General features: G+C 37.3%; 1 protein-coding gene across 2 annotated transcripts; it reads left to right on the forward strand.

Annotated features, from left to right (window-relative positions):
• Positions 1–2: 2 nt before the first annotated feature.
• Positions 3–17,096, forward strand: THAP6 (THAP domain containing 6). 2 transcript variants are annotated; one of them, XM_047090493.1, is made up of 5 exons: positions 3–86; positions 960–1,062; positions 2,214–2,421; positions 7,753–7,878; positions 16,565–17,096. In XM_047090493.1, the coding sequence occupies exons 2-5, from the start codon at positions 983–985 to the stop codon at positions 16,748–16,750; spliced, it is 600 nt and encodes a 199-aa protein (XP_046946449.1). In that variant the 5' UTR covers positions 3–86; positions 960–982; the 3' UTR covers positions 16,751–17,096. The 2 variants fall into 2 exon arrangements, with proteins under 2 accessions (XP_046946449.1, XP_046946448.1); XM_047090492.1 differs by lacking the exon at positions 16,565–17,096 and adding an exon at positions 14,358–15,644.
• Positions 17,097–21,139: the final 4,043 nt, after the last annotated feature.

A 21,139-nucleotide genomic window follows, 5' to 3' on the forward strand; every position in this document is an offset into this window, starting at 1 on the left:
ATTTCCGGTTCCCGGGGCGACGGGGCGGAAGTGAAGGGAAACGCAATCTCTGCTGTCGACGTCAGTTGCTGACTTCGCTGCTAACGGTAATAACTTAGGTTGCCTCTTCTTTCCACCCCCCCAGTCCCCATCGCTACTCGCCCAAGCCCTGGGCGTGGTACGGGGCGAGGTGGACCGCAGCGGCGCGGAGACGCCGGGAGGCCCCTGAGAAAGGGACGCTCTTCGGCCGCATCCGCACCTGTGACAGGGCGGCCCCTCCCTCTCCCCTTGCGGCGGCCTGGTGCCTCGAGAAAGGGGCGGAGCTCCGCCAGGCCTCCGGGCTCAGAGCGGGTACGGGCGCGCTCTGCTTTTGCAGCTGCTGTTTTTAGTCGCTCGTCATTCCTTCAAAATATGCATTGACGTTTCCTGTATGCCAGTCACCAGCTAAGCATGGGGACAAAAAGTGAGAAAAAGTACACGCCCCACCATGCCCTTTTGGATCTCACAGACTGGTAAAGGAGAAAGACATTGATCACAGAATGAATCACTGACATAAATGAAGATTACAGCTTTGAGAAGTGCTAGGAAGAAGTGTGTGTTCTATGAGAGTTAATGCTGGAGGGGATCGGATTAATCTGGGTGCCAAGGAAGGTTTCCCTGGGGAAGCAACACGTGAGCTAAAAAGATGAGTAGGAGTTCGTGTGCAAAGGCCTTGTGGCATGGTGCCTGTAAAAAGGCGGAAGGGAAATGTACAAGCCTGCAAGACTGAGTCAGACGCTTCGGGGTGCGCAGTGAAAAAATGATTGGCCTTCTGAAGAGGCAAGCCCCTGGAAAATTTTTAGAGCTGTTAGTGTTGGAAGAAAATATTTGCCTTTGGCTTTCTAGCATGATTTCACATCACCCAAAACACGCTGGGAAAAGTAAACATGTTCCCCTTAGCTTTGAAATTGCTAACTCTTACCGTTTTAATTTTCTTTCAGTTCTGTTATGAGTTGCTAAAATCATGGTGAAATGTTGCTCGGCCATTGGATGTGCTTCCCGCTGTTTGCCAAATTCCAAGTTAAAAGGACTGACGTTTCACGTGTAAGATTTTGCCATAGTTAAGCCAAGTACTTCTGTTAAAAAAGCCAAAGACAGTTATACTTAATTTTTCAGTTTTGACCTTTAGTTCCCAAAGCTTTTTTAAATAAATAGCTTTTTAAGTGAATTTGAAGTGATACATTTACGTTTTTATAACTTAGTTTAAAAGTTGAAGATTCCTGTCAAGGTATCAAAGGCTAGTAAACAAAAATATCAAGCTCATTTTTGTTAATATTGTTACTTTGTGTTTTAACATACCTTCAAAGAAATTGTTTTGTTTATATGGAGTTTACAATCTGAAGGAAGGATCTTTGCCCAAATATATTGACCTTTCTATTTAGAAATAGATCAAACTTACGTTGTAGAGAAAAAATGTAAATTACAAGTTCAGACCAAGGGTTCTTTAACAGTATTACAGGTAAGTCAAGATGATCTAATTTTAATAATTATTCATTTGCTAGAAGTTTATTTTGCTGCTTTTGTGCCAGGCACTGTGCTATGTGCTAGAGAAAGATCTGATAAGTACTTTGCTAGGTATGAGGAAATAAAAAATGAGTATATATACCCCACCTTAGTCCAAAAAAAAAAGATTTGAATCAGCTTGGAAAATTACAGAAGATATGGTTATTGGTTTCCAGATCTCTCAAAATAGTTCTTTTCTCTAGAACCCCAAACTCTGCAGCTGTTGTCTGCCTTCATTCACTAAGCATTTATAGACCTGTTGTGTGTTAAATGCTGTACAAAGCAACTTTCTGATGCTGACAGAAGAATGAAAGTATGAGGTACTCTGTTCATCTGGGATAAATTCTGGGTATGGCTTCACATAGGAAAAGTCCCAAATGGTATTATCATAGATAGATGAAGGAAAATCCCCCAGTTGTGAATCTTAATGTAAGGTTGAAGTATCCCTTGAAACTTTTCTTCTTTATGATATGAGAAAAATTGAAATGAGGGCCATATGTTTGCAGCATGATTGGTGGAAAAATCTATTAAAACTGAAAGTTCTGAAAGCTTGATTCATGATGGCTTCCTGAATAGTCCATTTCCCAAGAGTAGTAACAAACTTCTCAGTGAACCAATTTAGTCACAACCTTAGTTCAAGTATATATTGACAGTGCTTAATATTAGGATACTGTTTATATGTTTTTCTCTAGATTCCCCACAGATGAAAACGTCAAAAGAAAATGGGTATTAGCCATGAAAAGACTTGATGTGAATGCTGCAGGCATCTGGGAGCCTAAAAAAGGAGACGTGTTGTGTTCAAGGCACTTTAAGAAGACAGATTTTGACAGAAGTGCTCCAAATATTAAACTGAAACCTGGAGTCATACCTTCTATCTTTGATCCCTCATCTCACTTACAGGTTTGTTTATGAGACACTGCTTAGCATCGTTACTCATTTTTTATGGTACTGCTGAAGAACCGTCACCATTCAGGCTAACATTTTGATTGTTTGCTTATTCTTTTGAAGTCCATTTTTTGAGTTTCTAAATTTGGAAGTGACTGCTTTAGGTTTTATAATATGTAGTAGGAGTATTTTACCAGTAGCCACTCAGAAATATTGACATGTTACAAATATTTGGTGAAGGGGACTGATTTTAGGAGTTGACATAACTCAGGATTTATATCTGAAAAAGGAGGAAAATAAGAGGGTTGAATTGAAGTTCCGAGTTGCCAGTCCTCTTCACACTAGAGCAAAAGTCAAGAGCAGAGCCAAAGTATAGAGCCAAGGTAATAGGACCAAAGTATACTTTTAGAGCCACATACATTCAAGCTTAAAGCCTAGGTAAAACTAAAAGGAAGAAAAGCAAAAGAGAGGAGAACTGGAGAATGAAAGGAGAGAAGAGGTAAGAAAAAGAAAATAAAAAGATTGTGTAAGTAAAGTCTAGTTGAATTTTGTGTTTTTTCTCAGTGATATTAGTGCCACGGGTTGACTGCCTCACCCTCAGTATCTCTCTTGAGTTAAAATATGGCAAAGTGTTTCTAGACACCATAGAGTAAGTGATTCCAGTGTAGAAAATTCAGGGAGAGCCTATCAGTTCCCAGAACAATAGTAATGAACCTCCATTGAAAGATATCTCCTTCCTGACAGTTGGAAACAAGGGAAATACAGATGGCCTTTGACTTCTGATTTTTCAACTTTACAACAGTGCGAAAGCCATACACATTCAATAGAAACCATACTTTGAATTTTTAAGTTTCATCTTTTCCTAGGTTAGCGATACGTAATACAGCGCGCATGGGAGTATGCAATACCATATTCCCGTGATGCTGGGCAGTGGGAGTAAGCTGCAGCCACAATGGTCACGAGGGTGAACAACTGATACACTGACAATCATTCTGTACCCACACAACCAGTCTGTTTTTCAGTTTCAGAACAGTATTTAATAAATTACATGAGGTATCAACACTCCGTTATAAAATAGGCTTTGCGTTAAATGACTTTGCCTAACTATCGGCTAATGTAAGTGTTCTGAGTATGTTTAAGGTAGGGTAGTCTAAACCATTATGTTCAGTAGGTTGGGTGTATCAAATGCGTTTTCAACTTACAATATTCTCAATTTATATAACCGTATCATAAGTCAAGGAAGATATGTAATCTGGAAGTGTACCTGCTTCGAGATGGTCTTGGTCATTTTCCAGTGCCTGAGTGAGCAAGTAGAGACTGCCTCACTCTCTCCCATGTTAATAAATTTATAATATCTTGTGCAATTTGTTATGAAGGATTTCTTTCCTTATAGCAAGGTCTCATCCAGCATTAATGTTGAGAACCTTAAGAAATGTGGGCATAATAAAATCAAACCATAAGTTACTAACTTTCAAAAACTCTATCCTATAACAAAAGAAATTTTTCATTATAGAAATTAGATGACACAAGCAAAAAGAAAATAAAAATTATCAATAATCACATAATCCAGAGATAATACTATTAACACTTCAATGTGTATCTTTCCAGTCATTTGTATGTGTATGTTTGTATATATATTCACCTATATTTATATATTCTTACAAAATTATAATTACACTGTACATTTGATCCTTGAAAACAGAATTTGAATGCATGGGTCTACTTATATACAGATATTTTTTAATAAATATACAGCGCAGTACTTTAAATGTATTTTCTCTTCCTTAGGATTTTAATAATATTTTCTCTAGTTTATTGTAAGAATATGATATATAATACATGTACAAAATATGTGTTAATCAACTGTGTTAACGGTAAGGCTTCCAACCAACAAGCATTAGGCTATTGGCAGTTAAGTTTTGGGAGAGTCAAAAGTTATACACAGATTTTCAGCTGTGCAGGGAGGTTGGTGTCCCTAACCCTGCATTGTTCACGGATCACCTGTATATCCTTTTCTTAATTTGCTTCCATCTCATTCCCTTCCACCCTCCCCATTCATTTCATCTCAACATTTATATAGTGTTTACTATGTGCCAGGCACTATTCGGGGCACTTTGCATATAAACTCATTTAATCCTCATAACACCCATGTGAAAAAAAATACTATTGTTATTCTCATTTTACTACTTGAGGAAACCTAGGTCCAGAGAGCTGGAATATCTTCCTCGTTGTCACACAGCTGTTCAATGGCAGAGGCTGGATTTGAGCCCAGGCATTTTGGCTTCAGAGTCCACTGTTTTTTGTTTTTGTTTTTGTTTTTGTTTTGTTTTTTAGAGAGAGAGTGCATGAGCAGGGGAAGGGACAGAGGGAGAGAGAGAGAATCTTAAGTAGGTGCCATGCCCAGCACAGAGCCCGATGTAGGGCTCAATCCCACAACTAGGAGAAGATCATGACCTGAACCAAAATCAAGAGTCAGACTCTTAACTGACTGAAGCCACCCAGGTGCCCCTAGAGTCCACTGTTAACTACTGCTTTCCATGATGCTAAATATTTTTCCACAACAATGGCTCTCAAACTTTAGCCTACGTAAGAATTATCCAGGGAGCTTGTTTAAAATGGAGAATCATGTGGCCCAGAGAATTTGACTCACTGAGTTTGTGCTGGAGTCCAGAAACCTGCACTTTTTTTTTAAGTTTATTTATTTTGAGACACAGAGAAAGCACAAGCAGGGAAAGGGCAGAGAGGGAGAGAGAGAGAGAGAGACAAGAGAATCCCAAGCAGGTTCCACATTGTCAGTGTGGTACCCAATGCGGGGCTCGAACTCACTAACCACATGATCATACGCTGAGCCAAAATCAAGAGTTGGACGCTTAAACAACTGAGCCATCCAGGAGCCCCTAAGAAGGCTGCATTTTTTTAACAGGCACCCCACACAATTGTCTTGCAGATCTATGGATCATATTTCTAAGAGAAACCTGTGTAGAACATCAATTTTTTAAACTAAATTTACTGAAATATAGTATCTATATGGAAAAGCGCACACATCGTAAGTGTACTGAGCAATAAGTTGTCATAAAGTGAATATACTCATGTAACTCTCTTCATACCAAGATATAAAATAGTAGCACCCAGAAACCTCTTCATACTCTTTGGCAGTCACTACATCCCCAAAGGTAACTACTATCCTGACTTCTGTCACCATCAGTTATATAAATGAACTCAGATAGTATGTACTCTGACTTGCTTAGCTCAGCATTTTGTTTGTGTGATTCATCCATGTTGTAGTATGTGATAATAGTCCATTCATTTTCTCTGCAATATAGTATTCTATTGTTTAAATAAACTTTCACCATTCTATTGACAAACATTTAGGTTGTTTTCACTTTGGAGCTATTATGAATGGTGCAACTATGAATGTTTTTGTCCATGTCTTTTGGTGCACTTAGGTTCACATTTCTGCAGAGTATATGTACAATTCTCTTAGAAGTGGAACTACTGGGTCCTAGGGATGTGTGTGTTCAGCTTGAGCTGATACTGCTGTAGTTTTTCCAAAGTGGTTTTGCCAATTAGTAGTTTCACCATCTGCATGTAAGTGTTCCTCTGGTTCTATATCCTTGTCAATACCTGGTGGTATTGGTTTTATGGAACATTTTAGTGACCATGTAGCAATTGATCTTATGTATGAACAGTGGTTTATGTAACCCAATCACTATTGTATATAGGTTATCATCTTTTACTATTTTAAATTAACACTGTGATAAACATAATTCTAGCCAAATCTTTGTACTTATCCTTATTTCCTCAAACCAAATTCCTGGAAATAAAATTGTTAGATCAAAGATTATACACATTTTTAAAGCCTTTGCTTTTGAATCAGATCCCCAGAGGCCCACCAGAAAGCTTGTACCAAACTTCTTCCCAGTAGCTATGCATGAAAGTGTCCATCCACCCTAATCCTCAGTTAAGTTGTATTTTTAAACCTTTGTTAAAATTGACAGGCAAAAGTGGCATTTTATTGTTTTATTTTTGAATATTGGTGAGTCTCCACATTTTTTCATATGTTTGTTAGACGTTTGTATTTTTTGTGAGTTACTTATTTGGGTCCTCTGCTATTTTCATCTTTTTTAAACTACATGTAAAAACACTGTACATTGAAGATACGAATCATTTAACTGCCATCTGTGTTGCAGTTACTTTTTTTTATAATTTTATTTATTTTTTAATGTTTATTTGTTTTTGAGAGAGAAAGTGTGTGTGAGCAGGGGAGGGGCAGAGAGAGGGAGACATGAATCTAAAGCAGGTTCCAGGCTCTGAACCATTAGCACAGAGCCTGATGTGGGGCTTGAACTCACGAACCACAAGATCATGACCTGAGCTGGTCAGACACTTAACCGACTGAGCCACCCAGGTGCCCCATGTGTTATAGTTACTTTTTGTCCTTTGTCTTTAGTATTAATTATCACATTGGTTTGGTATTTTTTGTTTTGTTTGAAGTTCAGACTTCTTTTTTAAATAGTATGTTCTATATTTTTTATTGAATTGTCTGACTTTAGCCTTCCCCACCTTAAGATTATATAAATATTCCCTGATTTTTTCTAGTTCCTAAGGGTTTTCATTTGTACATAAATTTTCAGTACTAAAATTTCATCATGATTTATTATATATAAAGGATGTAACTATTCTTCTTAATTCATTTTTACATGATTTACAGCCTTTTTCCACTTATTTAGAATGCCATTTTTTATCCTAACACCTTTTATACACTTGATCATTTTACAGATTTTTCTGTCTCATCTTAAGAGAGTAGCACACTATTTTAACTGTTGTTATTGGGTAATATATCTTTAATAAGTGGTAAAACGTATTCTTTCTCAATACCACTCTCTTTTTTTTTTTTAGGAAAATTTGTGTTTCTAGATGAGCTTTAGAGTTATTTTCAGGAAGTTCCTTTAATCTCAGAGAAATTAGGGGCGCCTGGGTGGCGCAGTCGGTTAAGTGTCCGACATCAGCCAGGTCACGATCTCGCGGTCCGTGAGTTCGAGCCCCGCGTCAGGCTCTGGGCTGATGGCTCGGAGCCTGGAGCCTGTTTCCGATACTGTGTCTCCCTCTCTCTCTGACCCTCCCCCGTTCATGCTCTGTCTCTCTCTGTCCCAAAAATAAATAAACGTTAAAATAAATAAATAAATAAATAAATAAAATAATCTCAGAGAAATTTAAAATTTACTGAGTTTTTAAAGCAATTTCATGAAAAGAAATATTAATTCCACTACACAAAGTAGAGAAGGAATAAAAATGTAAGAAAGGACAGAAGTATCTACAATGATTTTTATTAACTCTTCTTAACAGGGGAAAAAAGAAAAACTTCATTCTAGAAAAAACTTCACCCTCAAAACCCTTCCAGTCAGAAACCACAATCACCAGCTTGTTGGTGCTTCCTCATGTACTGAAGAATTCCAATCTCAGTTCACTTTTGTAAGTAAAATTACTTACTGAACTAATGTTGATATTTTTAAGGTAATATGTCTTCTCCATTAGGATTAAACTAGAGGTTTAGTTGTTTGAGGGTTTTTTTAAGTTTACTTATTTTGAGAGAGAGCCTACCCAAGTGTGCACGTACACGTGCATGAATGAATGGGGGAGGGGCAGAGAGAGGGAGGGAGAGAATCCCAAGCAGATGCCATGCTGTCAGTGTGGAGCTAGAGGTGGGGCTCAGCCCCACAAACCATGAGATCATGACCTAAGCTTAACCAACTATGCCACCCAGGTGCCCTGACATTAATATATATATGTTATATGTATATTATATATGTATTATGTTGTATATTATGTATACATAATTATATATATTATATATATTATGTTATATATTATATTACATATACATAATTATATATACGTACATGTATATATGTGTATATGTATTTGTGTATATATATGTTATAGAAATATATAAAATGCCCAAAAATAGTGTTTTCCAGGGCCATTATAATTCTTATATATGGGATAATAATATACAGGTAGTTAATCCTTTGGTTGCATATTTAGTTCAAAGAGTGCTTTCATAGAGCTACTTTTTACCAAGAAAATGCAATAATCCCTTTGAGTACTATATTTTCTACATGGAAACATCTAATAAAAAATATAGTCACATCTTTAGGTTTTCTTAAAGAACAGTCATACATACAGAGTTTTCAAGCTTGCATTATTTATTCATCTCATTGCATACTCATATTAGAGCCACACCTAGAATCCAGGTCTGTTTTACTTTCTTGATTACCATCGCTTCAAAGTAATACTTGAAATAGGGCAGTGTTTGTCTTCCAACTTTGTTAATTTTCAAAGTTGTTTTGAATATTCTAGATCTTTTGCATTTTCATATGAATTTTTAGAATCTTTTCTTTTTTTTAATGTGTATTTATTTTTGAGAAAGACAGAGTGCAAGCAGGGGAGGGGCAGAGAGAGAGAGGCAGACACAGAATCTGAAGCAGGCTCCAGGCTCTGAGCTTTCAGCACAGAGCCCGACACAGGGCTTGAACTCATGAACTGCAAGATCATGACCAGTCATGATCAAGATCAGTCAGCCGCTTAACTGACTGAGCCACCCAGGTGCCCCTAGAATCATTTTGTAACAATTTCTACAAAAATGCCTACTGGAATTTTAGCTGGGTTGTGTTGTATGTACAGATTCATTTGAGAAGAATTGACATCTTAATGAAACTGTTTTAAGTCTTTGAACCTGTGAGCTCATTATATCTCTGCATTTATTCAGGTCTTTAACTTCTCTCAACAATGTTTTGTAGTTTTCAGCGTATAGGTCTTTCATTTTGTCAGATTTATCACTAAGTATTATATGTGTTTGGATGCTATACAAATAGTGTTGTTTTGTTTGGTTTACTGATAGTATACGGAAGTTGATTTTTGTATGCTGATTTTGTACTTGGCAAACTTGTAAATTCATATATTAATTATGCTTTTTTGTAAGCGCTGTTATATTTTCTACATAATCATGTTGTCTGTCATTAAAGATAGTTTTAGGGGCGCCTGGGTGGCGCAGTCGGTTAAGCGTCTGACCTCAGCCAGGTCACGATCTCACGGTCCGTGAGTTTGAGCCCCGCGTCAGGCTCTGGGCTGATGGCTCAGAGCCTGGAGCCTGTTTCCGATACTGTGTCTCCCTCTCTCTCTGCCCCTCCCCTGTTCATGCGCTGTCTCTCTCTGTCCCAAAAATAAATAAACGTTGAAAAAAAAATTTAAAAAAAATAAATAAATAAAGATAGTTTTAATTTTTCCTTTCTAATATGGATGCCTCATTTCTTTCCTGCAATATTTATTGGACTACTTTGAACCTCCAGGGCTTTGCTGAATAGAGAACACTGAGAGCTGATCTCCATGCTTTGCTCCTGATTTTAGGAAGAAGACATTCAGTCTTTCACCACTGAATATGATATTAACTGTAGGTTTTTCATAAATGCTTTTATCAGGTTGAGGAAGTGCCTTTCTGTTCCTAGTTTGCTGAAAGTTTTTATCAGAAATGAATGTTAGTTTTGTCAAACACTTTTTCTGTGTCTATTGAGGTTTTCTATGGTTTTTCTTTTTTAGTTTGGGAAAAATGATTAGTTATATCAATTGATGTTTGAATATTAAACCAACCTCAGAATAAACTCAACTTCTTCATGGTGTGTTATCCTCTTATATATTGTTGAATTGGATTTATTAAAATTTTGTTTAGAATCTTTTCTTGTATGTTCAGTAGGGATATTGACCTGTAGTTTTCTTTCCTTGTAATATTTTTGTCTGGTTTAGAATCAGAATAATGCTGACCTTAATGAAAAAGTTGGAAAATATTGCCTCCTTTTTTGATTTTCTGAAAGAGTTTGTATAGATTTGATGTTATTTCTTCCATAAGTATTTGGTAGAATACTCCAGTTAAACTATCAGGGTGTGTGATTTTGTAGGTAAGGTTTTTTTTGGTAGTTTGTATCTTCCAAGGGATTTGTCCCATTTTATCTCAGTTGTCAAGTTGAACAGCTTAAAATTGTTCATAATATTGGCTTACTGTCCTTTTTAATATATGTAGAATTTGTAGTGATATCATCTCTCCCATTTCTGATATTGGCAATTTGTTTCTGTTCTTTTTTATTGCTGATCAGTCTACCTAGAGATTTGTCAATTTTATTGATCTTGTTAAAGAACTAGCTTCCATTGATTTTCTCACTTTTTTTGTTTTTGTTTTCTACTTCAGTGATTTCCATTCATCTTTAGTATTTGCTTTTTCTATTTATTCCAGTAAAATGTGCTCATCTTTTTCTAGTTTCTTAAAATGAAAGCTAAGGTCATTGACTTGAGACATTCCTTTATAATGTAGGCATTTAGTGGTATTAATTTCTCCCTAGGTATTGCTTTAGCAACACTCCATAAATGTTTTCATTTTCATTTAGTTCAGAAAACTTTCAAATTCCATTTTTATTTGTTCTTTGACCCATGAGTTATTTAGAGGTGTGTATGTGCCATGTAGTTTCCAAATACTGGGGAATTTTCCAGATGTCTTTCTATTAATGTGTCTAATTTAATTCTGTGGTAGTCAGAGAATATACATTGTATGGCTTGAAATTGCTTGAGATGTTTTTAAATTTATTGAGATTTATAGTCTCTAATACAGCCTGTCTTGGCAAATGTTCTGTGTGCATTTGCAAAGAATGTGCATTCTGCTGATGTTACCTAGAATGTTTTAGAAATATCAAGACTGTTGTTCAAGATTGTATCCTTACTAAATTTCTGTCTACTTGTTCTGTCTGTTATTGAGAGAGGAGTTTAATTTTCTGGTGTAACTATGTATTTGTCTAATTCTCCTTGAAGTTTTCAGTTTTTATTCATTACATTTTACAGCACTGTGATTGAGTGCTAATATCTATGATTGTTTTGTCTTGTTAATTTAACCCCTTTATTATTAGGAAATGACCTTCCCTGGTAATGTTCTTTAGTCTGAAATCTATTTTTCTGATAGCAGTATACCTACTCTAGTTTCCTTTTTCTTTAGTGTTATATGGGTGTACAGATGGTCCCCAACTTATGATGATTCAACTCATGATTTTTCAGCTTTACAATAGTGCAAAATGAATAAGGCATTCAGTAGAAGCCATATTTTAAGTTTCTGATTTTCGTCTTTTCCTGGGCCAGCGATATGGAGTACTATACTCTTTTGTGATGCTGGACAGTAGCAGCAAGCCACAGCTCCCAGTCAGCCATGCAGTCACAAGGGTGAACAACCAACACACTTGCAACCATTCTGTGCCCATACAACCATTGTATTTTTCACTTCCAATACAGTATTCAATAAATAACATGAGATATTCAATATTTTATTATAAAATAGGTCTTGTGAGACCCATCATAACTGGAGGAAGATCTGTATCTTTTTCTACTCTTTTACTTTAAACCTATTTGGGACTTTTTGAAGTACATGTTTTTTTTAGGGAGCTTATACTGTTGGGTCTTGATTTTTTAATCTTATCTGGTCATTTCAGCCTTTTAATTGGGTTATTTAGACCATTTACACTTAGTGTGTTGATCCTGTTTGGTTTCCTACATGTTCCATTTGTTCTTTGTTTTTTAACAATAAATTATTTTTTAACAATTATCTTTTAAAGAGATATAAATAATAAAAAATCTGTATACATTACCTGTGTAGTGGCCATTGCCAGGGCTTTTCATTCCTTTGCGTAAGTCCATATTTCCATCTGGCATCATTCTGTCTGAAGCATTTTAACATTTCTTATAAAGCAGCTTTGCTGGGGATGAATTCTTTCAGCTTTTATATTTCTGAAAGAAGTCATTATTTAGTCTTCGTGTTTGAAAGATTTTTTCATTGGGTATCAAATCCTAGATTGATAGTTTTGGAGATTTTTTTATTTGTTTTTAGTTCTTCAGAGATGTTGTTCCACTGTATTCTCATAGGCTTCGTTTCTAATGAAAAATCTGTCGTCTATATCCTCTATACATTCTGTATCCTCTAACATGTCTCTTTTTTTTTTTTTTTTTTTGGCTTTTAAGAATTTTTCTTTCCCAGTGGTTTGAATAACTCGATTATGATATATATAGTTCAGTTTTCATATTTCTCATGCTTGGGATTTTTGAGCTTCTTTATCGGTGGGTTTATAGTTTTAATCAAATTTGGAAAAATTTTGAAGACTCATGGAGTCTTCAGATATTTCATTCTACCTCAACTTTTCTTTCCATTGCTTCAGGGATTCTGATTACATGTATATTAGGCTATCTGAGTCATGCTACCACTCACTGATGCTCTGCTAATTTTTTTTTTCTGGGTTTGTTTTTCAGTACTCCCTTTTCTCTCTGTAGTCTGTTCTGGATGGTTCATATTGCTGTATCTTCACTTTCACTAATACGCTATTCCCCCCAATGTAGTTTTCACCTCAACATGTTGTAAATTTTACCTCTAGGTGTTCTGTTTGATTCTTTTTTATATCTTTCGTTCTCTCCCTAACTTTTTGAACATATAGAATATTATTTTAATAACCTTAATTCTTTTATCTGGTAATTCCATCTTTTGTATAAATTCTTGATTATTTTCCATTGACTGGTTTATGGTTCATGTTGTCCTACTTCTTTGCATACTTGGTAGATGTTGTGTGCCACACATTGTGAATTTTACTTTGCTGGATGCTAGATATTTTTGTGTCTTGTATTTTTGAGCTTTATTTTGGGATACCACAAAATTATTTGGAAACAGTTTGATCCTTTCAGGTTTTGTTAGGCAGGACTAGGAGAATGTTCAGTTTAGGGCTATTTGTTCTCCACTGCTGGAGCAAGACCCTTTTGTATGCTCTCCTCAATGCCCCATGAATCTTGAAATTTTCTGATCTGGAAGGGGTGGGAAAAGTGGCCATGCCATCTGAGCACAGGGCACTCCTGGTCTTCTCTGGTCATTCTTTCTTCAGCCTTGAGCAGTTTCCTGCCTGTGTGCACTGAATACTAGAAGGGGAGCCTCTAAGGATCTTCAGAGTTCTCTCTTGGTCTTCCTGGATGCTTCATACAACCTTCTCAATCTGCTAAGCTCTGCCTGGGTTTCCCCTCCATGCACTGAGGCATACACACTCTCCCAAGACAGTAAGCTGGGGCAGTCGGTCATAGGGTTCACCTCTTAGTTTGCATGTCTCCAGGATTGCTGCCTTCCCTGCCTAATCTCTGTTATCTTCATAACATTTTTTATGTCTTTTGGCCCTATATCGGTTTTTTTAGATAGGAATCAATTCAGTCTCTGTCATACTGGCTAGAAGCAAAAGTTCTCTTTAGTAATTTTAATAGTGAGTAACAGCTTTTCAAAATTATTTTATAGTGCCTTTTTAAGCTCTGTTAGTGTTACTTTCCCTATTTTCAATTGAAAAAAAGTATACCCAGCAAACTTAAGCATAACCATAATAAATATTGAAAGAGCTTAAATTCTGCCTCTAAAAACCCAAAACCAAGGTCCTCGCTAAATAAAAACACTCAACCTGAGGACCTGCTCCAGTGCTCCTTTTTTGTCATCACCTTTAAAATGAGATATTTATCAAAATAAAATAAAATCATTAAAAGTTTAACAACATAGGATTTTTGGGTAGGTAAAACTTAAACTTAGCAGCGCCACGCCTAGGGAACAAAAGCTGGATAGTCATTACAAGTGTCATGTTCATAGCAAATACTTACCCCGATAAGCAGTGCTTCCCATCAATAGATATTGTACCCCTCATGTTATTCCTAGCCTTAGATAAAGGGGGAAGTCTCTGGGCACCCAAAATACTGCTTCCACCCCCATCCTCTTCCTGTGTTCTTTAAACCTCTAAGTATCACCAACTTAAAGATACCTAAGCATCGTAAGAAACAGCTGAGGCCTAGCTAAAAACTTTTATCTAACTACTTGTCTCTCCAGTTTAATAACTTGGTGTTTATGTTTTTAGGAACATAGCTACAGTGTAATGGACAGTCCAAAGAAACTTAAGCATAAATTAGATCATGTGATCAGCGAGCTAGAGGATACCAAGAAAAGTCTGCGGAATGTTTTAGACCGAGAAAAACGTTTCCAAAAATCATTGAGGAAGACAATCAGGGAATTAAAAGATGAATGTCTCATCAGCCAAGAAACAGCAAATAGACTGGAAGCTTTCTGTTGGGAGTGTTGTCAGGAGAGCATAGAAAGAGACTATATTTCATGAAATAATTCCATGTTATATTCTACCTAAAGTTAACATTGGTACAGGTTTTTAGAAAATAATTCTTGTTTACCATCATTAAATAGCCATCATTTAGAGTGCTTCTTTGGGTCTTCTGTAGCATTATACATATAGTTGTTATTCAAAGACTTTGTTTTAAAGATTTGCAGAAATTTGTGCTAGTTATCATGTTTTTGTGTGATATGTGACAATTACGTTTTTATAGACCTAAACTAGTGCCAGTTCACTATCGTAAGATGTTAAAAGCTTAAAAAGATTCCACAGGACTTAGGAAATGAGGTCAAATTAGTCTCATTCAACAATGGTAGTAGGAATTGGACACTGCTTCGACAGCATCAGATTTTTGGCTCAAAGGAGTACCTTTACTTGTATGTACTTTATGGTAATTACAATGAATTATACTTTAAATGTACTTTACTATAAAGCAGAATTCATTTATAACACATGTCCACCTTGGATCCAATCCAGGGTGCTTTTGTTAATAATAACAAAAGATTACATGGCATCCCATAGTACTGACCCTGAGAATAGCATATGGTACAGATCTGTTGGCTTTTAAAGTTGTTCAGAGCCAAGTTGAGAAGACCTCTGATGAGGTCACAGTTTTCAGTACGGTACATCATTCCTCCTCCGTCTTCTTGGCTAGGAGCACTTTCATATAAACCAGCAGAGGTTTAAAAAGCAAACAAAAAAAAGGGGGGGGGTCATAAATCTGATTTTTAAATGGTTGGTTGCTGACAGTTGTTCTGAACATTTTATTTCATTATGAAGGAATCCTTTCAAAACCTAAATGCTAGTACTAGCTGAATATTTTTAAAGTTGCTTTGTATTTTACAGAAAGTAATGTTGCCGGCATTTCTAAAATACAAAATGTTGGTGAAATCATTAAAAAATTGTGACTCTTCCAGTTGTAATAGGAATTGGGGAAAGGGTTAGAATATTTTACTGTAATTAGGAGAGTAGATTACTGCCCAAAGGCTTTTATTTAAAGAAATAGCTAAGTAAAGCAGCAGCTTTAGAATAGCTTCTTACTGAATATACACAAGAATGACTCTTAGCTATTTTCTGATCCAGGTGTCAGAAATTTAGCTTTTCTCCTAATTTCTTATTAAAAACAACTGAAATTTAGAGTCATAAATTGTGAATTAGAATAAAAATTACTAGCTCAAAACCAGACTCTACTTTGAAGCACATGTACATATTCAAACCACATTCAGATGTGTATGCTCTAGTAGTTAGAATTTGAGTATCAGTTGTTTCCATGTGTTAACTAGAAATGAATCGCAGTTTGTGCTAAAATTTTCATGGAAATTTTATTTGTATATTGTCAGCAAGGATATGGTCACTTGAATTTCCTTTGTATTCAAGAATATTCTATGTGTTGATGTATGTTATATTTTTATGTAGGTTTCCAAACCTTCCTCTGAATTGGAATCTTCCCACATTTGAGAGGTCAGCATTATGCTAAGAAGAAACACTGAGGTCATATCTTTTTACTTCCTAAAAAAAAATCTCATTAGCTACCCGTTATTTATTTTAGTTATTTAATTTTGAATAATGGACCTTCTAATGGAAAGTTTGGGTACGATCTTAGATTTTATGGAGGTACTATGATAGAGATGGAAACTATTTCTGAGTATAAAAATTAAAGTCAGTGGACAATAGAGAAAAGTAGGATAGATCCAAACACAGTATGTCTACATTCAAGCTCTCTACTGGCTGCTTGGAATAATTCAAGCCTGGGAGACCTTTCCAAGAGTCCAATCCCAATCTGTGCCACAATCACAGTTGTCACGGTCACCTTTGCTCACCGTGAACTCAGCCCTTGTCGTCTTTGTCATTGGTCTTAGTATCACTGAGAGATAAGTAACTGAGAGCAAAATCTTGGTATCATCAAGCACCCGGAGCTACCCATTTGCTCTTTATTCTTACAGAGAAATGATTACCAACAGAAATCTGACATAAGAAACAGGGTTCTCCCCACCTGCCACCCAGAACAAATGCCTGGATGCAGCAAATACCTCAGTCCCCTCTTCCAGATATTCCAGCCTAGCTCAGTGAGAAACTGTCCTGTGCACAGCAAGCCAGTGACCCCATCCAGAGGTTTCTCAAGCAGCTGAGACCAGCCTGAGGGTTTCGCTTTGCTTTAAAGCTTGGAGTAGCCTCTGGATCCTGGAACAAACCAATACACCAGTTCAAAAGGACTTAACGTGGCATTTTTCTCCATATCAAGTTTAAATCTCTGGAAATAGACTTTGGTTGCTAAAGATAATCACAATTATACCACAGCCTTTGAGAAAAGATGAAATGTATTAAAATATGTAGTTTTAATAAAAAGGTAAAATATTACAGAAATAATTGAGTGTCGAATACATTATACATTTGGAAAATAAAATATTTTCTCCAGTAATGTGCTGTATGTGGTTTTTATACAGTTATCCAATAAAATGAGCAGAGAAAAATGAAGAGTATATATACTGTGGTTTTGCTTTAATCTCTCCTGCATTGTTTTCCCTCCACAATAACTCCAAAATCATAGAGTCTGCTAGGTTAAGTGATCCAAATGACAGACCTGCTTTTAGCACAATGTGGATGTGCCATAGAGCCCTTTCCTGCTTGTGCCTCACTCAAAACTGGCAGCTTTTCATGTCACCCAAGTATAACAGCTGAGAGCAGTATTTTTAGGTGTGAAATGTGCTCCCTTTGAAATCCAAAACGGCCTGTTAGGCATTGTGCTTCCTTCCTCACAGTGGGAGATGCAAGCCGTAATAATTTGTCTTCTACTTCAGAGGGGGTGTCCTAGCATGCCCGTGCTCGCTGGATACTCCTCCCCCGAAATTTTACTGATCTGTCATACACATTGTCAAATTCAGTGCTTCTAGAGGGAAGCTCAAAGGTATAATTGGCTCCTCCATTGGATCAATGGGAAGGCCATGATAGTCAGTGGGTCTGCTGGAGGCAAGCTGGATGGGGCGTGAGCTGTCTGCACCAGTGACTGCCTTCTCCGTGGGCCACATGGTCTTCCTTTCATATCGCTTCCTCATACTTCACTCCTCCGTGCTAACAATTGTCCCATCTCTTACCGTCCTCCCTGCTGTGCATCTGGTCATAGAATGGGGCCTGATGCGAAGCAGGAGCTGGCCGGGATAAAAAAGGAAGAAAAAAAATACTGGATCAGGACCAGGAAACCCAAGAGCAGAAGAAGATGCACTTTATGATCTAAGAACCGTGTGGGAGTTAACAGCACCAGGAACAGCCGTTTAAGAACAAGTGCTGAGCACATTCATTAATTCTACACGTTTTCAAGTACCAGGAACTGTATGCCAGGGCATGTGCCAGGCACTGGGGAAACAAAAGACTCCGTTCCTGTCCTCAAGGAGGTTACAGAGTAGTAACAGGGGCAGCAAGGAGTGCATCTCAGGAGAATGGGCTGTCCGATGCCTTTCTCCGCACTGCGTTACAGGATTACACGCATGCTCAAATTCATATCACACCTTAAAGCTTAAGTGCCTGAGTCTCACTCGGTCTCATTCATCTAATATTTATCTTAGGCACATGAAGAAGTTTACAGACTAACATTCAGTGTAACAACCCATCCATCACGTGTCCTGCTTTTAAAGCCCCATACCCTCTTGGGAGGGATGCAAAAATGAGATGAAGGCATCCACAACCTACAGGGACACAAAGTATCTAACAAATCTGGAGAAGTGGGCGACGACGTAGCAGAATTTAGGCAATTAAAGAAGGTGCCGAGACTGGGAGAGTAATGGAATCTCAAAGTTCCAAAATGGAACATTAGTGTGTCAGTGTGGGCACTTTCCAAGTCCTGTCCCAGGATCTGGATTTCTCTTAGCACCTCCTCGGGTATGAGAGTAGCAGACCAACCCCCCTGGGAGAAAACCAAACAGACCTAGAGTCAAGGCCCAAGCCAGCCACTTTATCACGTGTAGGACCCGTACGAACTTCCTGAATTTCTCTGCGCATTTACAAAGTAGACAGTAATGCTTTCCTAACCCAGTTGTGGTGAGAGTTGTATTCCATTGTGTGTGAAACATAAAACAATGAGCTTTCCGTATATATTTTCTTTCTTTAAATTCCATGCCAGAAGCATGGAAAAAGGAGATAAGAACAGGAAGGAGGGCAAAAACAAGAGAGGAAAATGCATTTAGTGGGGAAGGGTAGTGGTACAGGCAATGGTGTGCCTTACATAACTCTCCTCTCTGTGAGAGCTCAAAAGCAGGTAAAGAACACTGCCCCACTGAGAGAGAAAACTTAATTCATCCTTCTCTCCATCCTCCCACCTCAACCCTGAAAAGCCATTTAATCCAGATTAGATATGCTTCATTTATTCATTTGTTCGTTCAACTTCATAAAGCATCCTAGTGCTACTTAAAATGGGGTTCACAGACCAGCGGACAGATTAAGGAGTTTGCAAGGAATGCAAATCAACTATGCCATGAAGCACACTGTAGTTTTAATAAAAAGGTAAAATATTACGGAAATAATTGTGGAGTGTAGAATCCGTTATATGTTTGAAAACTAAAATTTTTTCATGGCGTTTTTTTCGCGGCAAGACTTTTTTCTGTGAATGGAACGGTTGTAATGGTTGACGTTCTGGAACAACCAGAACGTTGCCGTATCTCATTCTGGACTAGTAAAAAAAAAAAAAGAGTTCACAGGCTCACGACTTTGAGTAACACTGTCTCAGATATCAAGTCACTAAACAGTCTTTGAACTAATCTTAGCTCCTTTGTGGTCGTTGGCAGCAAGGGAGCTCCTGACACATTTGTGTCATGTAATAAATTTCCCAAATCCTTGTGGTAGAACTTGTGCACTTAAAAGATAATATCACATCTGACTCAGCAGATCTGGCCTCATGCTTTTTAAAATAGAAGTGTCTCATTAAACAAAGATAGTGAAGTATACAGGCTGTGCAGGATGCCAACCACAAATACAGATGACGAGCACCTTGTGGAGACGGGCATTCAGCTATAGACTTGCCAGCAAAGCGCACTCAACAGACCAATTAAATTGAACGGTACTGGTGCTTCTGAAAGAGGTCGATTTTCTAATGGTACAAAGTGTTGCCAGGCTACACACCCGAAGGAAATTACCTGAAATCCTTAGGATTTCAAAAAAGGTTTTGGCTGCCGTTCTCACGATGCCACTCGTAGATGGGTCTTAAGAGTAGAGTGTCTTATTGAGATACACCTTTCACCTTTCTGTGGCCATCACCATTATTTGGCCATATTTTGTTGAAAAGATGGGAAATGGTTTTAACCAACAATAAAATAGGGCTACCCAAAGGTTCACACTCACCAAGGCCCCATAGGGACTGGGAAAGATTCGAGGGAAATGAAAATGTATTCTGTAATATAAATCTCCAGTTTCAGCAAGTTATTTTTAAACGCGCCTTACATGGCAAAGAGGTTCTGCATGTGCCCAAAGAGGGCTATGAGAATTTTTCAAGGGCGAAAAAATGGAAAGGAAATAAAATTCCATCAAGTGGTGACAAACTATGATGTACCTACATAATGCAATAAGAAGCAACGATTGAAAAGAAAGAGATCGGTCCATATGTATTGGCATGGAAAGAAAAGGCTCCCTTTCAGTGAAAAGAAATAAATGGCAACTCAAAATATTATCCCACTTACGTAAAAATTTCGGAGACCCTCCTACAAAACAGTTTCTAAGTGTGTGTAAACATACAGAAGAAGAAATCAAAAGATACATGGCACACTGTTAAAAGTGGTTACTTCTGGAGAGGGGAATATAGACTTCCTGTGAAACACAGAGAGAAAGGAGGAAGAGGAGGGGAAAAAGGAAGGGAAAGAGAATTATAACAACAGCATTCTACAAATGGAAATCAACACCATTTCCTCTCTGAAAACCTAGGGGTTGGTTGTTACCAACCCTCATCGTCTCCTGGAGACATTGGCTAAAGTTGAATCCAAGTCTTGAATTACTGCCACTTCCTGTGCTACCTGAGCATTTCAAAGAACTCTCTCAAACCCCTACCAGCTTAACTACTGAGATTTACGGAAACCACTGTCTGGGTAGGTGTGGTTACAAGATTTTAGTTAGCCTGCCTATGACTGGTCCCTAGCAGAACACTAAAACAAATATACAATGCCTTCATCCCCTGTAAGAAACTTCCAGACAAGCTTTCCAATGGACTCGGTATCTCAGAAAACTAAAACACAAGACTTCAGAGTCCGATATCTGAGAAGTATTGCACACTCTCACAGAGCTTTTCACAATTTTCATAAATCCTCATATTTTTGCCTTTTCTTTGTCTTGTTTCAGATCTCCAGGTTCTAGAGGAAATGTTTGTCCGAGGCAGAAAATTGTTATTTTGCAGTAATAATGATAGCTAACATAAGGTGCCAATTTCTTTTCAAAGTGCTTAGAAGTCATTAACTTATTTAACCTTATAACAAGCCTATGAGGTAGGTACTATTATTTTCATTTTATTTTATTTATTTTTATTTTATTTTAGAGAGAGAGAG

This window comes from Lynx rufus, unplaced genomic scaffold (genome assembly GCF_022079265.1).
Source record: "Lynx rufus isolate CCGP_SWC_20201006 ecotype Redwood Valley unplaced genomic scaffold, mLynRuf1.p SCAF_3, whole genome shotgun sequence".
NCBI classification, from domain to species: domain Eukaryota; kingdom Metazoa; phylum Chordata; class Mammalia; order Carnivora; family Felidae; genus Lynx; species Lynx rufus.

Bases quoted from the DNA above. Each gene is read 5' to 3' on its own strand.
- THAP6 (XM_047090492.1), top strand. From the start codon at position 983: ATGGTGAAATGTTGCTCGGCCATTGGATGTGCTTCCCGCTGTTTGCCA. The intron at 1,063-2,213 runs GTAAGATTTTGC...GTTTTTCTCTAG, and splicing joins AAAGGACTGACGTTTCACGT to ATTCCCCACAGATGAAAACG. The intron at 2,422-7,752 runs GTTTGTTTATGA...TCTTCTTAACAG, and splicing joins ATCCCTCATCTCACTTACAG to GGGAAAAAAGAAAAACTTCA.